The 20,362-nt window shown below is 44.3% G+C and overlaps 1 protein-coding gene across 6 annotated transcripts in view; it reads left to right on the forward strand.

Annotated features, from left to right (window-relative positions):
- The window catches only part of FKBP15 (FKBP prolyl isomerase family member 15), a 57,260-nt gene extending 37,273 nt beyond the window's left edge, over positions 1–19,987 (forward strand). For 4 of the 6 annotated variants that reach the window (XM_059071548.2, XM_067040916.1, XM_067040915.1 and 1 more), the window contains 13 exons: positions 536–645; positions 954–1,061; positions 1,585–1,679; positions 2,543–2,645; positions 5,853–6,024; positions 7,940–8,076; positions 12,514–12,669; positions 13,422–13,574; positions 14,558–14,719; positions 15,335–15,442; positions 15,755–16,395; positions 17,798–17,894; positions 19,348–19,987. In XM_059071548.2, coding sequence (XP_058927531.1) covers positions 536–645; positions 954–1,061; positions 1,585–1,679; positions 2,543–2,645; positions 5,853–6,024; positions 7,940–8,076; positions 12,514–12,669; positions 13,422–13,574; positions 14,558–14,719; positions 15,335–15,442; positions 15,755–16,395; positions 17,798–17,894; positions 19,348–19,425 — 2,120 coding nt within the window. In that variant the 3' untranslated portion in view covers positions 19,426–19,987. The remainder of the gene's footprint in view (positions 1–535; positions 646–953; positions 1,062–1,584; positions 1,680–2,542; positions 2,646–5,852; positions 6,025–7,939; positions 8,077–12,513; positions 12,670–13,421; positions 13,575–14,557; positions 14,720–15,334; positions 15,443–15,754; positions 16,396–17,797; positions 17,895–19,347) is intronic. The other 2 variants (XM_067040918.1, XM_067040914.1) reach the window with 1 other exon arrangement.
- The last annotated feature ends 375 nt before the right edge of the window (positions 19,988–20,362 follow it).

A 20,362-nucleotide genomic window follows, 5' to 3' on the forward strand; every position in this document is an offset into this window, starting at 1 on the left:
CGAACCCATGTCCCCTGCATCAGCAGGCGGACTCTCAACCACTGCGCCACCAGGGAAGCCCTCTCTGTGCTTCTTTTGTACCTTGTAACGTCGTACATGGTTCATTCTTTGCACTTACAACACTCTGTTGTGATGATCTGTTTACACGTGAGTCTCCTCACAAGACTGACCTTGCCAAGGGCAGGAACTGTGTTTCATTCCTTGCTGTATCCTTGGTACCTGATCAAATACCTGGCATGCAGTTGGGTGAATGGAGAAGCAATCTGAGTTGCTAGTGCACTACTTGTGCCCTTGAACCAGGCTGTATCACTTGATGCATTTTGCAGGAGGATAGCTAGTTATTGTTAGCTTTGGAGCCATTTTGCCTTTAACCCCTCTCCATCTTCTCCTGACAGTGTAAATCACCTACAGCATTTTCCAGTGTTTGGAAATGTTCATTTCTTTCATTCCTCTGCTGATAGAGCTGTTGGCTTTTCCTCATACAGTATCCTCTGCTACAGTTTCATAAGTTTCTTTTTGGCTTATGTCTGTTCAGGATCAGGTGACATGGCTTCATTTCTCATGACTGAAGCCTGGCAACATAACACTGAAATTCGAATGGCAGTCAGCAAAGTGGCTGATAAAATGGATCATCTCATGACTAAGGTGACTGAGTCATCTCATGACTAAGGGGCTGTGTTGAAGGTGGGGGTATAAAGAGGGGCTACAAACAGGGAGCAACCCGGGCTATAGGTCAACTCTTCCTGGTTTCCTGTATTCATAGTAGTTAGTAGTTATTTCCTTAGAAGGGTCGTTTTATTTGGGGATCCAGTTAGCAGAAGAAAACTCCTGCTCACATTGGAGATTGTCTCAGAAACTTATTAACCCCCTCAAAAAAGTAGTCAGACCTTGAGTAAATTGTATTTCTCCTTTTAAAAATTTCATGAAAAGTCTTTCTGACCCTCCCTTTGTAGGTTGAAGAGTTACAGAAACATAGCACTGGCAATTCCCTGCTCATTCCTAGCATGTCGGTGACAATGGAAACAAGCATGATTATGAGCAACATCCAACGAATTATTCAGGTGAGAGTGATCAAGAACAGAGCACTCCAATATGTATAAAATAGATAACTAATTTTTAAAAAAGTATATCATTTAAAAAAAAAAAAGAATAGAGCACTCAACCTGGAGATCTTTCCCCTGCTCTCTCTGGAGATGTACTACTGTTTGAAACCTTTACTCCAGGAATAAGAGCATGTGATAAATGCTACACGGAGTTGGGAAATTCTGGAAAATCCATTATGGCTTAATTACTCCAAGTGACTTATCACTCTATTATCAGAAGGAAACATTTCTTTTTTGACCATATTCCAAAGTTTCTGCTTCATTTTATAGCCATTTATACATTTAGTCTATTGGATGTAGTGATTTGTATCCATCAGGTAGAATTTGATACATTGTTTTAAGTATTATACTTATGTGGACATAAGTTCTAGATTTTTCTCTCTGATATGTAACAGTATCACCTGTCAGTTCAAGTTGATTCCCTTTTATCTGGTGCTTTTCTCTTAAAAACTTAAGTTAAACATCATATATTTCGAATTAGGAAAATGAAAGATTGAAGCAAGAGATCCTTGAAAAGAGCAGTCGGATAGAAGAACAGAATGACAAGATTAGTGAACTAATTGAACGAAATCAGAGGTAATGACAGGTACGGGGCACTGGCTAGGATGGACAAAAAAGGGTTTAGTTTGTAAATGCCCAAGTTAAATAAGCATGTTTGTTTACAGAAGTTTATGTGTATTTCTGCTCTTTTCTGTTTCCTGCTTGTCATGTGAATTACTGCTTGTTGACTGAACGGGATTTCAGGAGAAAGGGCTCAGGGGGCTGTGATGTAATGCACACCTGGGTTAGAATCCTGGCTCTGCTCCTCATTTGTTGTGTGGCTTTGGGCGTTTTATTTATTCCCACCGCTCTAGTTTCCTCATCTGTAAAAGCAGTGTTAGTGCCTAGAAAACTCCTGATGTCTACTCTTCTCTCTTCTGTGTGAGCTGACTCTTATTTTATCAACCAGAACTTCACTGATTTCCATATAAAATCCAAGCATTGTATAATTTTTCTAGATCCTTCTGAAAATTTTTTTTGTGGGGAGGGGTCAGGGGAACATGTTACAGCAGCATTTCACTTTAAAATATCATCCTCCCATATTTCTCTTCTCCAATGTCTCTTGTCTCCCACATGGAAGGGGAAAGGGGAGTGGCTTTCTTTTCTTCCCTCCTTGCAGCCTTCATACTCCTGTCTCTTTCCTCTCTTATTTCCCCTCACCACACATGTTCAAATTCCTCTCCTCTTCATTCTGCAAATTCAAAGCAGTTCACCCCGGTCCAGGTTCCTGCCTCCAAACTTGATTACTGCAGATCTTCGGAAAACAAAATGCTTTCAGATTTTTCCTGATGAAGGTATAGAGCAATGCTCTGACGACTGAATGTATTGATACATTGGGTTATACCTGGTATGCATTGAGTGCTTGATAAATGTTTTCTTTTTCCCTGTTTATTTCACAGGTATGTTGAGCAGAGTAACCTGATGATGGAGAAGAGGAACAACTCACTTCAAACTGCCACAGAAAACACACAGGCAAGAGTTTTGCATGCTGAGCAAGAGAAGGTAAAGTTACTGGGGAGAGAAGAGCCTAAGTCAGGATGTGTAGAGCCAAGGAGTGTCCTCTGTACGTCCTTACCAGTTTGCTTTTTAGCAGAATTTTTGCCATCATTGAGAAGAGAACTAGAAATCTTCCAACAGATTTTTAATATATCCAACATCCTTATTTCTGTTGTATAAATGCGTTACAATAAGTTGACTCAAAAACAAGCACTGATGTTAGTAATCTGGTTAAGGTGAGCATTATACAGTTTATTAGAAACTAATCCTATTCTGCTGAAAAAATCAACAGACGATTTCTGTTATGCCACATAACAAATATTTATTGTGAAGTTTGAGATTGTTTAGTTTGCTCCTTCATCTTTGTCTGCCAAAGCATTTTAAAGTTTTGCTGTTTGACTTCAGTCAGTTCAGAATTAGGTATTTTGCCCTGTTTCTGAAGTAGCTATAAGGAAGGAAGACTGTTGTAAGTTTTGGGTTGAGATGACTGCTTTGGAAGCCCCACTCCTCCTGTCTTTGCTCCAGTGACACTGTTTTTCCGAAATGAGTTCCTTCTTGTTTGGGCTCCCCCTCGTTAGCTGGGACATCGCAACCCTTTCATCTGCTATTTTCTCAGATTTAAGAAGTGTTTTATATTTTGTATTTGAATTTTTTTTAAAACATGAAAATTGAATGAAATGCACTTTATAATTTGAGATAAGAGCTTTTGAGTGATTTTCCACTCTGCTTGTTCTTTGGTGAGAGTGACCATCCACCCCACTGCCTCTCCTCTGGAATTCATCCCCTCCAGTGATCTTAGCTGCTGCAAGGCCCTGTGCAAGTGGTCTTCCCTCTGATATCAGTGAACTCTGGAGCCACGATAGATGCAAAGCCCTCTGAACATTGTGTTAGTTCAGTTTCTGTTAGGCCAGTTGAGGCAGGACAGTGAGTAAAACTTTGATTCTACTTGCGGCAAGTGAAAACTCCTCTTGTGCCTGGAAGTCCAAACTGTCATTGTCCTCTGAGTTTAACAGATGAAAACCTAAGGCTGCTGAACAACAAAAATAAGTATCTTAGAGCTCACTCTAAAGGTTGCATGTTACTAAAAAATTTATTCTGACAACTTATTAAAACAGTAAGGAAGATTTTATTCAAGACTATTGCAATAGATGGGAGTTCCCTGGTGGCTTAGTGGTTAGGATTCTGGACTTCCACTGCTGTGGTCCAGGTTCAATTCCTGGTTGGGGAACTGAGATCCTGCAAGCCACATGGTGTGGCCCCAAAAATAAATAAAATAAAAAGACTGTTGCAATAGAGAAGAAATGTTGAGCTCAACTCCAAATACAGTTAAGGGCAAGAGGACAAGTGGGGAATTTACAGCCAAGGAGCAGAGTGAGGGGGGTGGTCAGTGGATGGAAAATTACTAAGAGGAGACATCCTGGGTAGGGGGATTCTTGCTAACGACAGGCCAAGGACTTAGACAGCAAAGGTTGGGATGGAGAACTTTGATCAGATATCAAGGGTAGAGACTCACTGTAAACTGACTTAGCAGGGATTCTTGCTAAAACTGGGCTGGGCCGGCCAAAGACAGGAGGGGAGAACAAGGTCATGGGCTTAGAGGAGCCTAACTTGAAGTGTGGTCAAGGAGAGAGCCTTTACCAGTGTACACTTAGATACTCATTCATAGCTTATTTCTTTTTATTTTGTATACAATTTGTTTTATTTCCCCCACCTTTAAGAGAGCCAAAATATCAGATTTTAAATGTAAGCTAGAAAACTGATTAAGGCTTTGGAATAAATGTTTAAAACTGAGGTAGGCACAGGGAATACCCTAAGAAGGGACAAGTGATAATAAGAAAGTAGACAGCAGTAAGAATGCATGTAAAGTATAGCGGTATAGGAGGAGTAATGGTAGTAGCGGTGTAATAGTATAGGAGAGATGGTCCAACCCAGTAAATACACTGCTGCCCAGAAATCAAAACCAGCGGAGCAGTCACTCACTGCCTTTCCTGTCATCTGATTTCTCCTGTTTTTTACAGGAGCACATCAATTCAGGTGAAATGAATGTAGTATTTGTCATTTATCATTCCTTTTCATTGACCATCCTTTTAATTATCATTTTCATCATCGCCCTTCATAAACAATATCTGTAGACAGTTTTCCAGGGTAGTCATTTTGACTTCCTCGGATGTTACTTGAGAATATTTACCTCCTGTTTGGCCAGTACAGAGCACCATTTAAAATGCAGTGAAGGGGCTTCCTTGGTTGCGCAGTGGGTGAGTCCCTGGTTGCGCAGTGGGTGAGTCCGCCTGCCGATGCGGGGGACACGGGTTCGTGCCCCGGTCCGGGAAGATCCCGCATGCCGCAGAGCGGCTAGGCCCGTGAGCCATGGCCGCTGAGCCTGCGCGTCCGGAGCCTGTGCTCCGCAGCGGGAGGGGCCGCGGCAGCTAGAGGCCCGCGTACCGCAAAAAAAAAAAATTTTTTTTTTAAATAATAAATAAAATGCATTGAAAAAAAATGCATTGAGCAGTCAAAGAAGTTGGAGTATTCCCTTCTTTTATTACTACTGTTCTTCAAAGAGCCCCCAAAGCAGTTACTCTCCTGTGACCAATCTTTATAGTGCTACTGTGGGTTGGCCAAAGAGTTCATTCCCAAGTGAACTCTTTGGCCAACCCAATATTAGTACAGTAGTGCTAGGGAGAAGTAGCCTGAGAAGTGGATTGCTATCAAAGGCATTCAGTTTAAAATTTAAAATACCCTTTTCTTGTTAAAAAAAAAAATGCTTGTTCATTATAGGAAACTTAGAAAATGGCAGGAATACCATTTCTTATGTATCAGATTGGTGACATTTAACAATAGGTGGTGACTGTATACCAAGCCACTGAGTATTTTTTCATAACACTATTCTTAATAGTTGCATACAGGATAGATATATCAATTTGCTTAAGCTCATTTTAAAAATTATTTTGTGTTTCCATTGTTTGGCAACTATAAACAATGCTGCATCAGTCATCCTTGTAGCAAAATTTTTGTGTTCTTGCATAGTATTTCCTAAGGACAAAGTTTTGCAAGGGCATTCCTGAGTCAGAGACCTTGCACATTTGAGGGCTTGATTTGGGCTTAATTCAGGTGAAGGTGGCCTTAGCTATCTTCCTACCAGTTCAGCCAGCACAGAGTATGTGAGGTTGGGCCATCACCATCTTTAAAGTGACATCGTACTTTGTTACTGTTCAGGCCAGGGTGACGGAAGAGTTAGCAGTAGCCACTGCACAGGTCTCTCATCTACACCTGAAAATGACCGCCCACCAAAAGAAAGAAATGGAGCTGCAGGTACAGCTGACAGAAAGCATGAAGGAGATGGACCTCCTTAGGGGCCAACTCGCCAAACTGCAGGCAGAGCTCTCAGGTATGCCCTTGCTGGAGGGGGCTGGGATTTTGACAATGTAAACTTAAAGAATTACACTGTTTCCTTCCTCCCAGTCCATTTGGCGTAATGCTAATGAAGTTTGTGAAGGACAGAGCCAAAGGTTAAGGTGAACCAGTATAAACATATTACATGATTGTTTGGCATAAAGGACAACAAAAGAACTGACTATCCATTTAGAGTGGATCAGTGGCCACAGTTCTGCTTTGTTTGGGCGAGTGTTGAGTATCCTTGGTACTTAGGATTGGCCTCATAGGCCTTGAAGAGTTCATCTAACTTGTGACTAACTATTCTAACTGAAGGGTTCCTCTAACTTGTGACTCAGTAGAAGCTTAAGAAGCAGGTGCTTCCTGCTGCAGTTGCCTCTTTCCTAGAGCGTGGATTGCAGTCCTTCAGCCTGGCAGTCAAGGCCCCTCCACCTTGGCTTATTTCCTGTATGTTGCCCAATTCAATGTAGCTCTGGACATACTAGCCAGCCTGCTGCTTCAACACATCCTGTATTTCTTGCCTTGCTTTTTATCCATGCTATTTTCTGGACTTGGTATGCCCACCATCGCCAAGATTTGCCTCCAGTTCTCTCCAAAAACTGCCTCTATTAGAAACTTTTCCTATTTTTTTCTAGAATATTTGATCTCCTTTAAAATCCTTCATCTCCGAGTGCATTATTATGCCCATTATCAGAGATAGCCTTTGATCAGCGCTACTTATATGTGTTTTCCCTTCTAGAATGCAAGCCTCTGAAGGGCAAGGATGGTGTCTTGCTCATCTTTGTAAAGTCCTTCCCTTAGTATTAGTTTAGTGCCTGGCACAATGGTGCTGCTCAAGACATGATGACTTGAAAAGCAGATTTGTGAAGACTGGAGTGTTGATTCATCCACCACTTTGTATAAAGAAAGACATGTGGAAGGCACAGATGGGACCAGTGGGGGTGGTTTGGCTGGAATAGCAGCAGAGTTAGGAAAAAGCAAAATTAACTTGCCCAAAAAGAAAGCTAAAAAACACTGATGTCAGTTGGTGAAGTGATACCTTGAAGATAAATTCCTTCCTTTTTAGAGCATCACTTGGGTGCACTTGAGGGAAAATCTTAGATTTGAATGTCGTACAGATATCCTCTTTTCTGTTTTTGTGGTGCTCTGTGAGAGTTACCTTAAGGGCACCGTAAGGATCTCAAAAGTTTTCCAACAAAATTAATTTTGATACATTACATTTTAATTTTTTTATTATTATTTTTATTGATGTATAGTTGATTACAATGTGTTAATTACTACTGTACATCAAAGTGATTCAGTTATACATATATCTACATTCTTTTTTAAATATTCTTTTCCATTATGGCTTATCATAGGATATTGAATGTAGTTCTGCATATTATACAGTAGGACCTTGTTGTTTGATGCATTACAGTTTTAAGAAATATTCCAAATAGCTTTATTTGAGAAGGAATGTTTTGAAAGCAGACTCTTGGTAGAATGTCCCAGCTACCAAGAGAGTTGAAAATATCTTACCCAGGCAGTGAGAAAGGGCCTAGACCACTGCTAAACAAAGATCTCAATGTGTTGCGTCCAGTGTGTTGAGATGATGTCTGAAATGGAATTGTGGGAGTGGTAATATTCCGAAGGTGGTCTCTGACCACTTGGAACATTTCTCTTCCATTTTGTTCGTGTCGAAGGTGACATGTAGGTGCAGAGATTAAATATGGATGGGTGGGGGGAGTCAGTTTATGGCTTGATAAACCTGCTGTTGGTCAGTGAGGTGATGCTGGAAGAAGTGAGTGAAAGAGGCTCGTGTGGTAGGGTTGGGAGATGATGGAATGCAGCTTTGAAGGCAGTGCTGGGATGCCATACAGCCCACTGCAGCTCTGGTTCTGCAGCTAAGTCTCTGTGCTGTCATATCCCAGAGCTCCAACAAACCTCTGAGCAAGCACAGTCCAAATTCAAGAGTGAAAAGCAAAGCCGGAGACAACTGGAACTCAGGGTGACATCCCTGGAGGAGGAGCTGACTGACCTTCGAGCTGAGAAGGAGTCTCTGGAAAAGGTAAGTTCTACATCTGAAGTTTCTCTATTGGGCTCAAGTGGCCACGGTTAGCTGTTTAATAAACATTTTAATTTTCCTTTTAAAAATTACAGTTGCATATGCTCATTGTAACAAATACAAATAATACAGAAAAGTATAAAAAAAAATAAAATTTGGGCTTCCCTGGTGGCGCAGTGGTTGAGAGTCCGCCTGCCGATGCAGGGGACACGGGTTCGTGCCCTGGTCTGGGAAGATCCCACATGCCGTGGAGCGGCTAGGCCCGTGAGCCATGGCCGCTGAGCCTGTGCGTCCGGAGCCTGTGTTCCGCAATGGGAGAGGCCACAACAGTGAGAGGCCCATGTACCGCAAAAAATAAATAAATAAATAATAAAATAAAATAAAATTTATCTTTTCTCCCTCTCATACACTAGAGGCAACGACTATAAAAGACGTATGATTATTCTTCCAGATTGTTTTCTGTGTATATAATATATATACACATACATATATACATGTATGTATAAAATAAATGTACCTACATATATGTATGCTGATAACATTTTTAACAATAATGAGATTGTATTTATTTATTATTTATTTTTATTAATTTATTTATTTTTTATTTTTGGCTGCGTTGGGTCTTTGTTGCTGTGCGCGGGCTTTCTCTAGTTATGGCGAGTGGGGGCTACTCCTCATTGCGGTGTGCGGGCTTCTCATTGCGGTGGCTTCTCTTGTTGCGGAGCACGGGCTCTAGACGTGTGGGCTCAGTAGTTGTGGCTCGTGGGCTCTAGAGTGCAGGCTCAGTAGTTGTGGTGCACGGACTTAGTTGCTCCGTGGCATGTGGGATCTTCCCAGATCAGGGCTTGAACTTGTGTCCTCTGCACTGGCAGGTAGATTCTTAACCACTGCACCACCAGGGAAGCCCCTGGGATCATATTTAATACTTAAAAAAAATTGTATTGTGGCCATTATACTAATGAGAACTTTCTCATTTTTTTTTTTGCAGTGTTGATTATTTTTATTTTTATTTATTTATTTATTTAAATTGGGGTATAGTTGCTTTACAGTGGTGTGTTAGTTTCTGCTATACAGGAAGTGAATCAGCTGTATGTGTACATATACCCTCTGCCTCCTGGACCTCCCACCACCCACCTGCATCCCACCCATCTAGTTCACCGCAGAGCACCAAGCTGAGCTCCCTGTGCTATACAGCAGGTTCCCACTAGCTATCCACTTTACACATGGTAGTATATATATATCAGTCCCAATCTCCCACCACCCCCCTCCACCCTGTGTCCACACAGCCGTTCTCTACATCTGCATCTCTATTCCTGCCCTGAAAATAGGTTCATCTGTACCATTTTTCTAGATTCCACATATATGTGTTAATATACGGTATTTTTCTCTTTCTGACTTCCTTCACTCTGTATGACAGTCTCTAGGTCCATCCATGTATCTGCAAATGACCCAATATCATTCCTTTTTATGGCTGAGTAATATTCCATTGTATATATGTACCACATCTTCTTTATCCATTCATCTGTCAGTGGACATTTAGGTTGCTTCCACGTCCTGGCTATTGTAAATAGTGCTGCTGTGAACATTGGGGTGCATGTGTCTTTTTTTTTTTTTTTTTTTTTTTTTTTGCAGTACACAGGCGTCTCACTGCTGTGGCCTCTCCCGTTGCGGAGCACAGGCTCTGGACACACAGGCCCAGCGGCCATGGCTCATGGGCCCAGCCGTTCTGCAGCATGTGGGATCTTCCCAGACCAGGGCACGAACCCGTGTCCCCTGCATCGGCAGGCGGACTCTCAACCACTGTACCACCAGGGAAGCCCCATGTGTCTTTTTTGAATTATCGTTTTCTCAGGGTATATGCCCAGTAGTGAGATTGCTGGGTCGTATGGTAGTTCTATTTTTAGTTTTCTAAAGAACCTCCATACTGTTTTCCATAGTGGCTCTATCAATTTACATTCCCACCAACAGTACAAGAAGGTTCCTTTTCTGAACATCCTCTCCAGCATGTATTGTTTGTAGATTTTTTGATGATGGCCATTATGACCAGTGTGAGATGATACCTCATTGTAGTTTTGATCTGCATTTCTTTAATTATTAGTGATGTTAAGCATCTTTTCATGTGCCTCTTGGCCATCTGTATGTCTTCTTTGAAGAATGTCTGTTTAGGTCTTCTGCTCATTTTTTGATTGGCTTGTTTGTTTTTTTGATATTGAGCTGCATGAGCTGTTTGTATATTTTGGAGATTAATCCCTTGTCAATTGCTTTGTTTGCAAATATTTTCTCCCATTCTGAGTGTTGTCTTTTCATCTTGTTTATGGTTTTCTTTGCTGTGCGAAAGCTTTTAAGTTTAATCAGGTCCCATTTGTTTATTTTTGTTTTAATTTCCGTTACTCTAGGAGTTGGGTCAAAAAAGATCTGTGATTTATGTCAAAGAGTGTTCTTCTTATGTTTTCCTCTAAGAGTTTTATAGTGTCCGGTCTTACATTTAGGTCTTTAATTCTCATTCTTTATAACTACTACATAGTAGTCTACTGTGAGGCTGTACCATAGTTTATTTAACTATTCACCTGTTGATGGATATTTATGTTTCTCTTTTTTTACTATTTCAAGCATTGCTGTTGTGGACATCTTTGTACTATATAACTATTTTTGCAAATTCGTTTGAGCATTTCCATAAAATGGATCGCTCGAATTAGAATTGCTGCATTAGGAGGGAGATGCAAGAGGGAAGAGAGATGGGAACATATGTATATGTATAACTGATTCACTTTGTTATAAAGCAGAAACTAACACACCATTGTAAAGCAATTATACTCCAATAAAGATGTTAAAAAAAAAGAACTGCTGCATCAGAAAGAATGCTTAACATCTAAATTTTTTTTTTTTTTTTTTTTTGCGGTACGCGGGCCTCTCACCGTTGTGGCCTCTCCCGTTGCGGAGCACAGGCTCCGGACGCGCAGGCCCAGCGGCCATGGCTCACGGGCCCAGCCGCTCCGCGGCACGTGGGATCCTCCCGGACCAGGGCACGAACCCGTGTCTCCTGCATCGGCAGGCGGACTCCCAACCACTGCGCCACCAGGGAAGCCCTACATCTAAATTTTTGAAATAAATATTGCCAGATTATGCTTGAAGAGTTTGTTAGCTTACATTTCCAGCACTGTGTGAACAATCCCATTTCTCCATACTTTTTCCAACTCTGCATGTATCAATTTTTCTAATCTTTATAATCTGATAAGTGAAATATACTATCTTGTCTTAATACGTGTTTTTGTTAGTATTAAAGCTTTCATATATTTAATGCCTAATTGTATTTCTTCTATGAATTCTTTTTAATGTCCTTTGCTATTTTATCTATTGTAATATTAGTTTGATTTAGAAACACTATTAAAGGTGCTAATCCTTTGTCAGTCGTAGATGTTACAAATATTTTTCTAGTTTGCTGGTTTTTTTTCTTTTTTTTTTTTTTTTTTTGTGTGTGTGTGTGGTACACGGGCCTCTCACTGTTGTGGCCTCTCCCATTGCGGAGCACAGGCTCTGGACGCACAGGCTCAGCGGCCATGGCTCACGGGCCCAGCCGCTCCGTGGAAGGTGGGATCTTCCCAGACCAGAGCACGAACCCGTGTCCCCTGCATCGGCAGGCGGACTCTCAACCACTGTACCGCCAGGGAAGCCCTAGTTTGCTGTTTTTTAACTTTATTTAATAGTATCTTATGATGTTTTATAAATTTAATATCAGGGTAATACTAGCCCCATTGAATGGATTGGGAGCAGTTCTGTCTTTTTCTATGCTCTGAAACAGTTTAAATATGAAAAGAACAACCTCTTTCTGAGGTTGTTTTAATAAACAACCTCTTTCTGAGGTTTTTAGTAAAGTCCTTTTGGCCTAGTGCCTTTTTAGGGGATAAATCTTGGTCTATATTTTCAGTTTCTTCTATGATTTTATCAGGTTTTTAAAAAAACAGTTCTTTCTGATTTTGGGGGCGGTTTCAGTTTTTCATTGTTCTAGATACTACTGCAGTGACCATCCTTGTAGCACATTATCTTTATGAACATGATCTACTGCTCCCTTAAATTATAATTTGTGTAAATTCTGGGTGTGTGTGCGTATTTTGAAGGTCCTTTCACAGGATTGTGATTTTCCTACCAGTAGATGGTGAAAGTATCTACTTCCCTCTACCCTCACCACTGTTAAGATATTCCCCATCTCTTCATAGAATGGTAGATAAAGCTCTTCTTGTTTTTCTTCTTCTTGTCACAATTTTTTTCTGCCAGTAGCCAAGAATGTTAAATATATAGGGGAAATTAAATTGAAAAAATAAATTGTTTCCAGAAACGAAGTAAGGACCCAGTGACATTAATAACTACCACTCCCAACCATCACCATCTCCATTTATCCTCTGTCAGACAACTAGAGCTGATGATGGTTCTCTTGTTCCTAAGAACCTCTCAGAAAGGAAAAAGAAGTCAGCACAAGAGCGCTGTCAGGCTGAGGAGGAGATAGATGAAATTCGTAAATCACACCAGGAGGAATTGGACAAACTTCGACAGCTCTTGAAAAAGGCTCGGGTGTCCACGGACCAAGCAGCTGCAGAGCAGGTAATGGGAAGCTGAAGCACTTTGGAAATAAAAGGAAGGCATGAAGGACTCAGAAAAGTTTCTAGTTTCTTCTTTATCCTTTAGGACGAGATTTCTCATAGTTGATGGGCTAACTTTGGACAAAGGTGGAAGAAGAGCCAGGAATCGAATTGAGAATCTTCTTCCTTTTTTAAAGCTTAGTGAGAATTTTACTATAAGTAAAACATGAAGGAAAAAATTCTTTATAAAAACATTCCAAACATAAGGCCAAAGTCCTCACCCACCAGACACCATCCTTCAGGCACATTATTGTCCTTGAAAAGAAGGGACTTATTTAGGTAATTAGACAGGGAAACCAGGGGTAGTGGCAGTACACAGCTGGATCTCTAGTCTATTTGACAGCAGCCTTTCTTTTTGTAAGTTGCTAAATTCATGTTTGTATGTTCTTTAATTAGAGTGAATTGGTGCCCTCAATTTGATCACCTATGGGAATTTCAACAAAAATAAGTTTCTTCTGAACCCATAAAGTTTAAGCGCCCGGATCCTGAAAAGTATGATCATACTAGGGCCCTGCCTTCCTGGGACCTGTCTAGACAGTCACACCTTTACCTGGTTGGAGTACCTTTTAGAGTCCTAGCAACCAAGGTCTTCCAAACAGTTGTTTCCTTGCTTAAATCTGGGCTCTTAGCTTACTCTTTTTGCCTTGTTGAAGACAGGCTTCCTTAGATGTGACTAGACCCCCCCAGCATACGGGGATTACTTTCTCTTGGCAGCTGTCTCTAGTACAGGCTGAGCTGCAGACCCAGTGGGAAGCCAAGTGTGAACATCTGTTGGCCTCTGCCAAGAATGAACACCTGCAGCAGTACCAGGAGGCGTGTGCACAGAGAGATGCCGGGCAGCAGAAGCTGCTCCATCTTGAGGAGAAGGTGGGTGTTTTCCCTGGGCTTAGCGCCATTAATTTGATGCAAACAGGTTGTTCAAGTCTTGCAGATCCTTTTGTACCTGAAAGATGTTAATAGCTTGAAAACAGAATCATACTTGCTCAGCTCTCCAGTTCATCAGTAATCTTTCACATACTCATTTGGGATGACAGGTCAGTGACCTAGAAAAAGAAAAAGCAGCATTCGTGATCTGGACCATGTTTTCCACTATAATCTGATCCTTCATTTATTAAGCAAATATTTATTGAGTGCCAGTTGGGTTCCAGACACTGTTAGGGAAAGGGCTTACAAAGAACTCTCCTCAAGAATCTCACAGTCAAGGAAGGGAGACTGAGGAACAGAGATAAGCATTAAATGCTGTGAGACCCTGAAGAGGAAATGCCTAGGGGAGCAGAGCCAAGAAGGACAAGGAGCTTCGGTGAGGTAGGGAAGGCTGGGGAAGGCGGCAGAGGCTCTGGGCAGAGGCCCTGAGGTGGGCTGGAGCACAGGTGTGGTGGGATCACCTGGCATAAAAACGAGAGAGAGAGAGAGGGATGGCTTAGCGCCAAAGTCCTCATATCTGGAGGTCAGTTTCTTAAAGTACCCAGTTGAAAATCTGACTCAGAGATGAGGAAGGCAATCTTGTAGATGAATAGGTAGCTTCTAACGTCCACTGTTCATATGTCTGTGTGAATAGGGTTATCAAACCCTGCCCCCCTGCCCCGCCTTTTTATTCTATTCTTGACCTGATGAGGAACAAGGCAAGTGACCTTGTTGGTAAAGAGGAGATGAAGTTGTGAGTTGAGATTGAGTGATGAAGAAATGGTGTGCCCTGAGTCAGCAGGCCTGGGCGGGGCGGAGGGTGTGGATGTCAGCAGACCGAAGTGAGATTGACACCTGAAGCTTAGGATGGTTCTCCTCCTCCTGGGTTTCCTGACCTTCACCTGGAAGTCCAGGTTCCAAGGCCACAGCCACAGTCTGTTTTGCAGTGTTTAGCCCTCCAGGCCCAAGTCACAGGCCTGACAGAGCAAAATGCACAGCACATCAAGGACCTGGAGAGCAAGTCCCAGATGTCTGGGGTTGAAGCTGCCGCTGCTGCTGCTGCTGCTGCTGCTGCTGCTGCTGCTGCTGCTGCTGATGCCTCAGAGAAGGTGAGCTGGTGATTTTGGTGAAGCGAGCCGTGTCATGTCAGGGGATGGAATGTGCACATCAGGCGTTCAGAAAGAACTTTTGTCAGTTTGTTGTGTTGTTAGCTTTTTTCCTAACTTTATCGATCTCCCACTTATCTGACTTAAGTCACAGTTAACCCATTGGAACCTGTCTCTTTGGTGGCAACCCCCAAAGGGCCTTATCCTGAGGTTTTGATAGATACGGGAAATGTTTCTAAATCACAGGAGAGGAGTGGGAAGTGTGCCCAGCGTCTTCTAGCCACTAATCCTTGTAGCCCATGACAGCTCTAGTGGTGGCCACGGTGGGAGGAAAGCATCAGTGAATGGTCTTTGAGCAGTCTTGGGCACACAGGCCACAGCTTACCCATCGTTCATATCCCTCTTCTCAAGTGCTGCTCATTATTTAACATTGTCCCCTCCGCAGTGACAGCCTTAGGTGTCTCAGTCATTGACCAGCTGTGTCCCACTGTAGAGTTCTAAGAGGGCTTCATTTTAGCCTTCCAAACCTCCCTCTGGAAGTTACATGCATCCCTTAGTCGCTTGATTTGGGCAGTGTACATTTTGATACTGTTTTTCTCTCCTCATGTTGTCACGCAGGTCAAGAAGATCATGAACCAGGTGTTTCAGTCCTTGCGGGGAGACTTTGAGCTGGAGGAGTCTTACAATGGCAGGACCATTCTGGGGACCATCATGAACACTATCAAGGTACAGCTGGCTCTCGACTGTTTCATTGAGATGGGTATCTTGTTGCTTAAGTACCGTCTAAGGGATCCTGAGTAAAGAAATGATTCAAGGCTGTTCATCAGTAACTAGGATGCCTAGAATGACTTACCTGCACAGATATGGACAGCCTCCTTTGAGAGGAAGAAACAAAGTCATTTGAACTGAAAAAAACTAACTGAAAACCAAAGTCACGTGAACTAGATGACCAATTGTGTTAATAGGAGAGCTAGGAGTGCCTAGGAGCGCCTCTGTTTCCAGTCAGTGATCCTCTCCTCTTTCTTGGCTTTTGAACAGATGGTGACTCTTCGGCTGTTAAACCAACACGAGCGAGAGAAGGGAGAGAGCAGCAATGAAGAAGAGGAAGAGGAAGGAGAGGAGCGACCTCAGAGTGCTTCCGGACAGTCTCAGGCACCCTTGAACAGGGAGAGGCGGGAGCCCCCCATGGTGCCATCAGAGCAGGTGGTCCAGGAAGCTGCCCCGCTGCCTCCTCAGGCCCTCCCTGCTCCCCAGGATGATGCACAGAGAAGGGAAGGGGAGCCCTCAGAAGCAGAGGCGTGCTCAGAGATAAAAGAACCGGCTTGCCTTCCCTCCCGAAGAGCTCTGGGGCCCCCAACTTCAATTCCCCCTGCGCCTCCAGGCCCTGTGACTGTGGACTCTGCGGGTGAGGAGGCGCTGGCAGCCAGCCCATTGGGAGATGCCTGTGTCGGGGAGCAAGAAAGCTCCACGAGACTGCCCCTGACTTCAGACCCCGAGAAGGTGGACCCACTGGCTGTGGGACCTGAAAGTCCAGGAGGAGAGCCTCAGGCTCCAGAGCTCCAGAAAGACGAGGATGGCACTAGCTCCGCTGCTCCCTCCCAGGAGCCGCACGGCACAGAGGCAGCGTCTGCGGCCGTAGGAGCAGTGCCTGGATCCGAACACTGTTCTCAGCGTCCCAGGTGTGTCCCCTGGGCAGAGTTTCAGGAACAAGGCGGCTACGTGTGGAGGTTGTCTCTGGTTTTTCCAGGGCTGGTGACTCATCCTCAGAGCCTGGCTGGCCGATTTGCTTACTCATTCATTCATTCATTCATGCATGTATTTGTAACAGGCTCTGTGGCAGGCACTGTGGTAGCGTGGGAGGCAAGGCAGAGTTGTTCCTGAGCTGAGGAGCTTACACTCTGATGGACAAGACAGACAGACTCTTACACAGTTGAGCTCGAACAGCGCAGGGGTTAAGGGTGCTGACCCTCTGTGTGTAACTTTACAGTTGGCTCATCCCCAGATTCAGCCAGCTGCGGGTCGTGTAGTACTTGAGTACATATTCAGTGAAAAAAGTCTACATATAAGTGGGCCTGCGCAGTTCAAACCTGTATTCTTCAAGGGTCAACTGTATGTTACAAATGCATGACAAATGCTTCACAAAAAAAACAAAACAGGGTGTCTAATAGAGAATAAAGGGGGAGTTATTCTGCATTAGACAGAGTGATAAGAGGGGCTTATTCTACTTCAGATAGAGTGATTAGAAGGAATTATTCTACTTTAGGTAGAGTGAATTAGGGAAGGATTCTGAGAAGGTAACATTTAAGTTGAGACCTGAAGGATGGATAGAAGCCGTCCCTGCCAAGAGTGGGAAGAAGCATTTGCAGAAAGCAAGAAGAGCACGTGCAAGGCCCTGTGGTAGAATGGACATGACACAATCAAGGAAGAAGGCACAGTGAGTGGGAGGAGAGTGGTGTTATGCTGAGGTTGGAAAACTCAATAGGAGCCAAGTCATGTGAGATTTTGTTGTCACTGTTAGAAGTTTGGACTTTAAGTGCAGTGAAAGGCTGTTAAAGGGATTTAAGCAGAAGGGTGCCATGGTCTGGTTTACCGGCTTTAAAAGGTTGCTCTGGGGACTTCCCTGGTGGTGCAGTGGTTAAGAATCCACCTGCCAGTGCAGGGGACAGTTTCGAGCCCTGGTCCAGGGAGATCCCACATACCATGGAGCAACTAAGCCCAAGAGCCACACCCACTGAGCCCACATGCCACAACTACTGAAGTCCGCACACCTAAAGCCTGTGCTCTGCAGCAAGAGAAGCCACCCCAATGAGAAGCCCACGTGCAGCAGCGAAAACCCACTGCAGCCAAAAATAAATAAATAATGAAAATAAATAAATCTATTTTAAAAATTATTTTAAAAAAGATCGCTCTGTAGGTTATGGAGGGAGTCAAGAGTGCTAGGAGGCCAGTGTGGAGAGGGAGGAGTTCCTGGGTGATCACCCCAGGATTCTGTCGGATTCTTGCCCCAGAGCCTGTGGGCATTGTGGCCTGGAGCAGAAACAACATTTTCCTATGACTTGATTTTCCTGATTTTTCTTTCAGTCTCTCTGAGGATGAAGAGGATGAACTGTTTAAAGGGACAACTCTGAAAGTTCCGAGGCCCAAAGCACAGGCTGAGGAGGAGGATGAAGACGAGGTGGTAAGGAAGTCCCAGGCGCTGCCAAGTCCTCCCACTGCTCCCTGGGGGCCCTTCCCTGCTGGCTGTGAGAAGAGGAATGGAGTCTGTTGGTGGCCCTCTCCCTGGGCTCTGTGCTCAGGGCCCTGTGGGAGCAGGCTTGGGGTTGGGAGGGGGCAGCTCTGTAAGCATGGTGGGGATGGTCAGATACCGCTTTATTCTTGACAAAGGACCACAGTCTCCATTCATGCAGCAGTGGTTCCTACTTTAAGAAAGTTGGGCTGCTTCGTCCTGTATTAGAGTGCTAAAGCCTCAGGTTTCCTCGGCTCTGCTAAGGGATTATATTTCAGAATTGGAAAGGACTTTGATGATCTTCTTGTCTGACATCCTCATTCATAAACAGACTGAGGCTCAGAAGGGTGATTTACCGAAAGCCACAGAGTGAGTTAATGGCAGAGCTAGGACTACAATCCCAGGCTCCTGCTAAGACCACCTGTTTCTAAGCATTTTCTGCTTCATCAGCCTGCTTTCCAATCAGCTGCCTTGTTTTGTCACAACATCCCTGGGCCGAAAATGGGTTAAGCCCTGATAGCGTAGCCGCACTTCTCGGGAACTACTCTGGCCCACGATCAGTCTTCACGGGACCATCCAAAGGGAAGGCCACCAGAGCAGAAGGTACCTTAGTAGAGGACACTCAGTGTGCCTATCCCCAGCATCAATCCCCGCTGCCCCCATGGGACCTGTTCCCTGCCAACCCGGAAGAAAAAGGCCAGGGGCTCAAGTCGTGAGAAGGGGGGAGAGTTTCCTCGGAGGCCCGTTAATCCCCCTTATCCTCCTACCTGATTGGAGGGTGTGAGGGAGGGAGGGAGACTAGGGCTAGGAGGCTGTGGCCCTGGGTTCCTGGGGTTTCTTCATCTCGGGATTCTCCACTTGGTCGTGTGGCCAAGCCTCTGAACTCGACTCTCTCTCAGATGGTGGGGCCGTGTCCAGAGCCAGACAGACCACCTCAGGCCACAGCGTCGCTTTTACAAATGTGATTGTATTCCTCTTCCCTGCTTCCCTTCATCCTCCTGCATCCTCTTCCCTGAGGGCTGCTCTGCTTCTCTGTTCCTTCATCCTACTCCCACTTTGCCCTTCGACCCTTCCTTTCTGACACAAAACGTGTAAGTTACCACATGAGAGGTACTGTCCAATCAGTACACGTTTCTCAAATAAATGACAAAATTAGCCAAACAAAGTTGGTCTTCTTGTCTCTGTGTTGAAAGATTGCCTCCCTTCTCTGACTGCTTGTCTCAGCTTTTCTGGAAGCCTAGGGTTTGCTGGCCTCAGGGTTAGTTCTTTTAGTAAAACCCTAACCAGCAACCTCCTTTCCAACCTGGAGCCGGGAACAGATGCTGGTCGCTTCACCTTGCCCAGGCAGGAAGTCCATCTGGTGCAGGGACGCGTGAGGACTGACTACTCTTTCCTGTTTTGTCAGAGCATGAAGGGACGCCCGCCCCCAACACCCCTTTTTGGAGATGATGACGATGACGATGACATTGCCTGGCTGGGATGAAGACCCAGGAAACTGGTGCAAAGGTTTCTCTACCACCCTTTCCCTAAGCATGATTTTGCACAGCAGCCCTGGGTCTAGATGAGCCACAGGGTGAGGTGAAGGTGAGCATCCCAAGGACAGTAGTTCAGATACCTGAGTTAGCCAATTTCTGAGCCCCCGCCTGGCCAGGTGAAGCAGAGTGTGAACCTGTCTTCAGAAAGTGGGGGTTGTCAGCAGCCTGCCATGGTCCTGCCTCAGAGTCCCCCATGGAAGAAGGGCTGGGGGGCTACCCTTCAGCCAGTCCCTATGAGAGTCCTGACCACTCCCAAGCTTTTTATCCTCTGAACTCTCAGACTGAGCTGCCTGTCAGTGCTCAGCTGTGTCCCAGCAACAGGACTGTCAGCTGGGGTGAGGTCTCCCTGGTAGAACCGAGGGTGGAGTATACCATCTAAACCCGGTTCAGTTAACAGCCTTGCCTGCAGTCCTGGGCCATATGGCTTTTCTCTGCCTTAAAGCTGATGTAAGAGGTCAATGAATATTTGAAATTAACAAAACTAAAATAAATGTTTGCAGTGAAACTTGACTCAGGGTGAAATTGAATTTGGTTCTGAGGGCAGTCTGTGCTCTCTGGGAATCTAAGGGTAGGAGTGGTCACAGATCTGTGTTGGTTAACATTCATGAAAGCATTGTGACATGTTCCCTGTTCCCTTTGGTACTGAACCCTGGAACTTTTAGGCTTTCGAAGAAGGTCACCACTCTGCTATCCCAGCTCATCCCAGCTACTTTAAGTCTCAGGGCAGCGGGGTTGTCTGAGGACCAGTCCTGTCATCCACTGGCTTCTGCAGGTGTAGTCCTACACCCTAGGAAGCCATGCAGAGAAGATGGGAGGGTCCCCGTGTTCTCTTGTCATCTGTGATGGCACCTGAGAGATTGAGTCTTCACTTTGAGAGCAGCTTCC

This window comes from Kogia breviceps, chromosome 8 (genome assembly GCF_026419965.1).
Source record: "Kogia breviceps isolate mKogBre1 chromosome 8, mKogBre1 haplotype 1, whole genome shotgun sequence".
NCBI lineage: Eukaryota > Metazoa > Chordata > Mammalia > Artiodactyla > Physeteridae > Kogia > Kogia breviceps.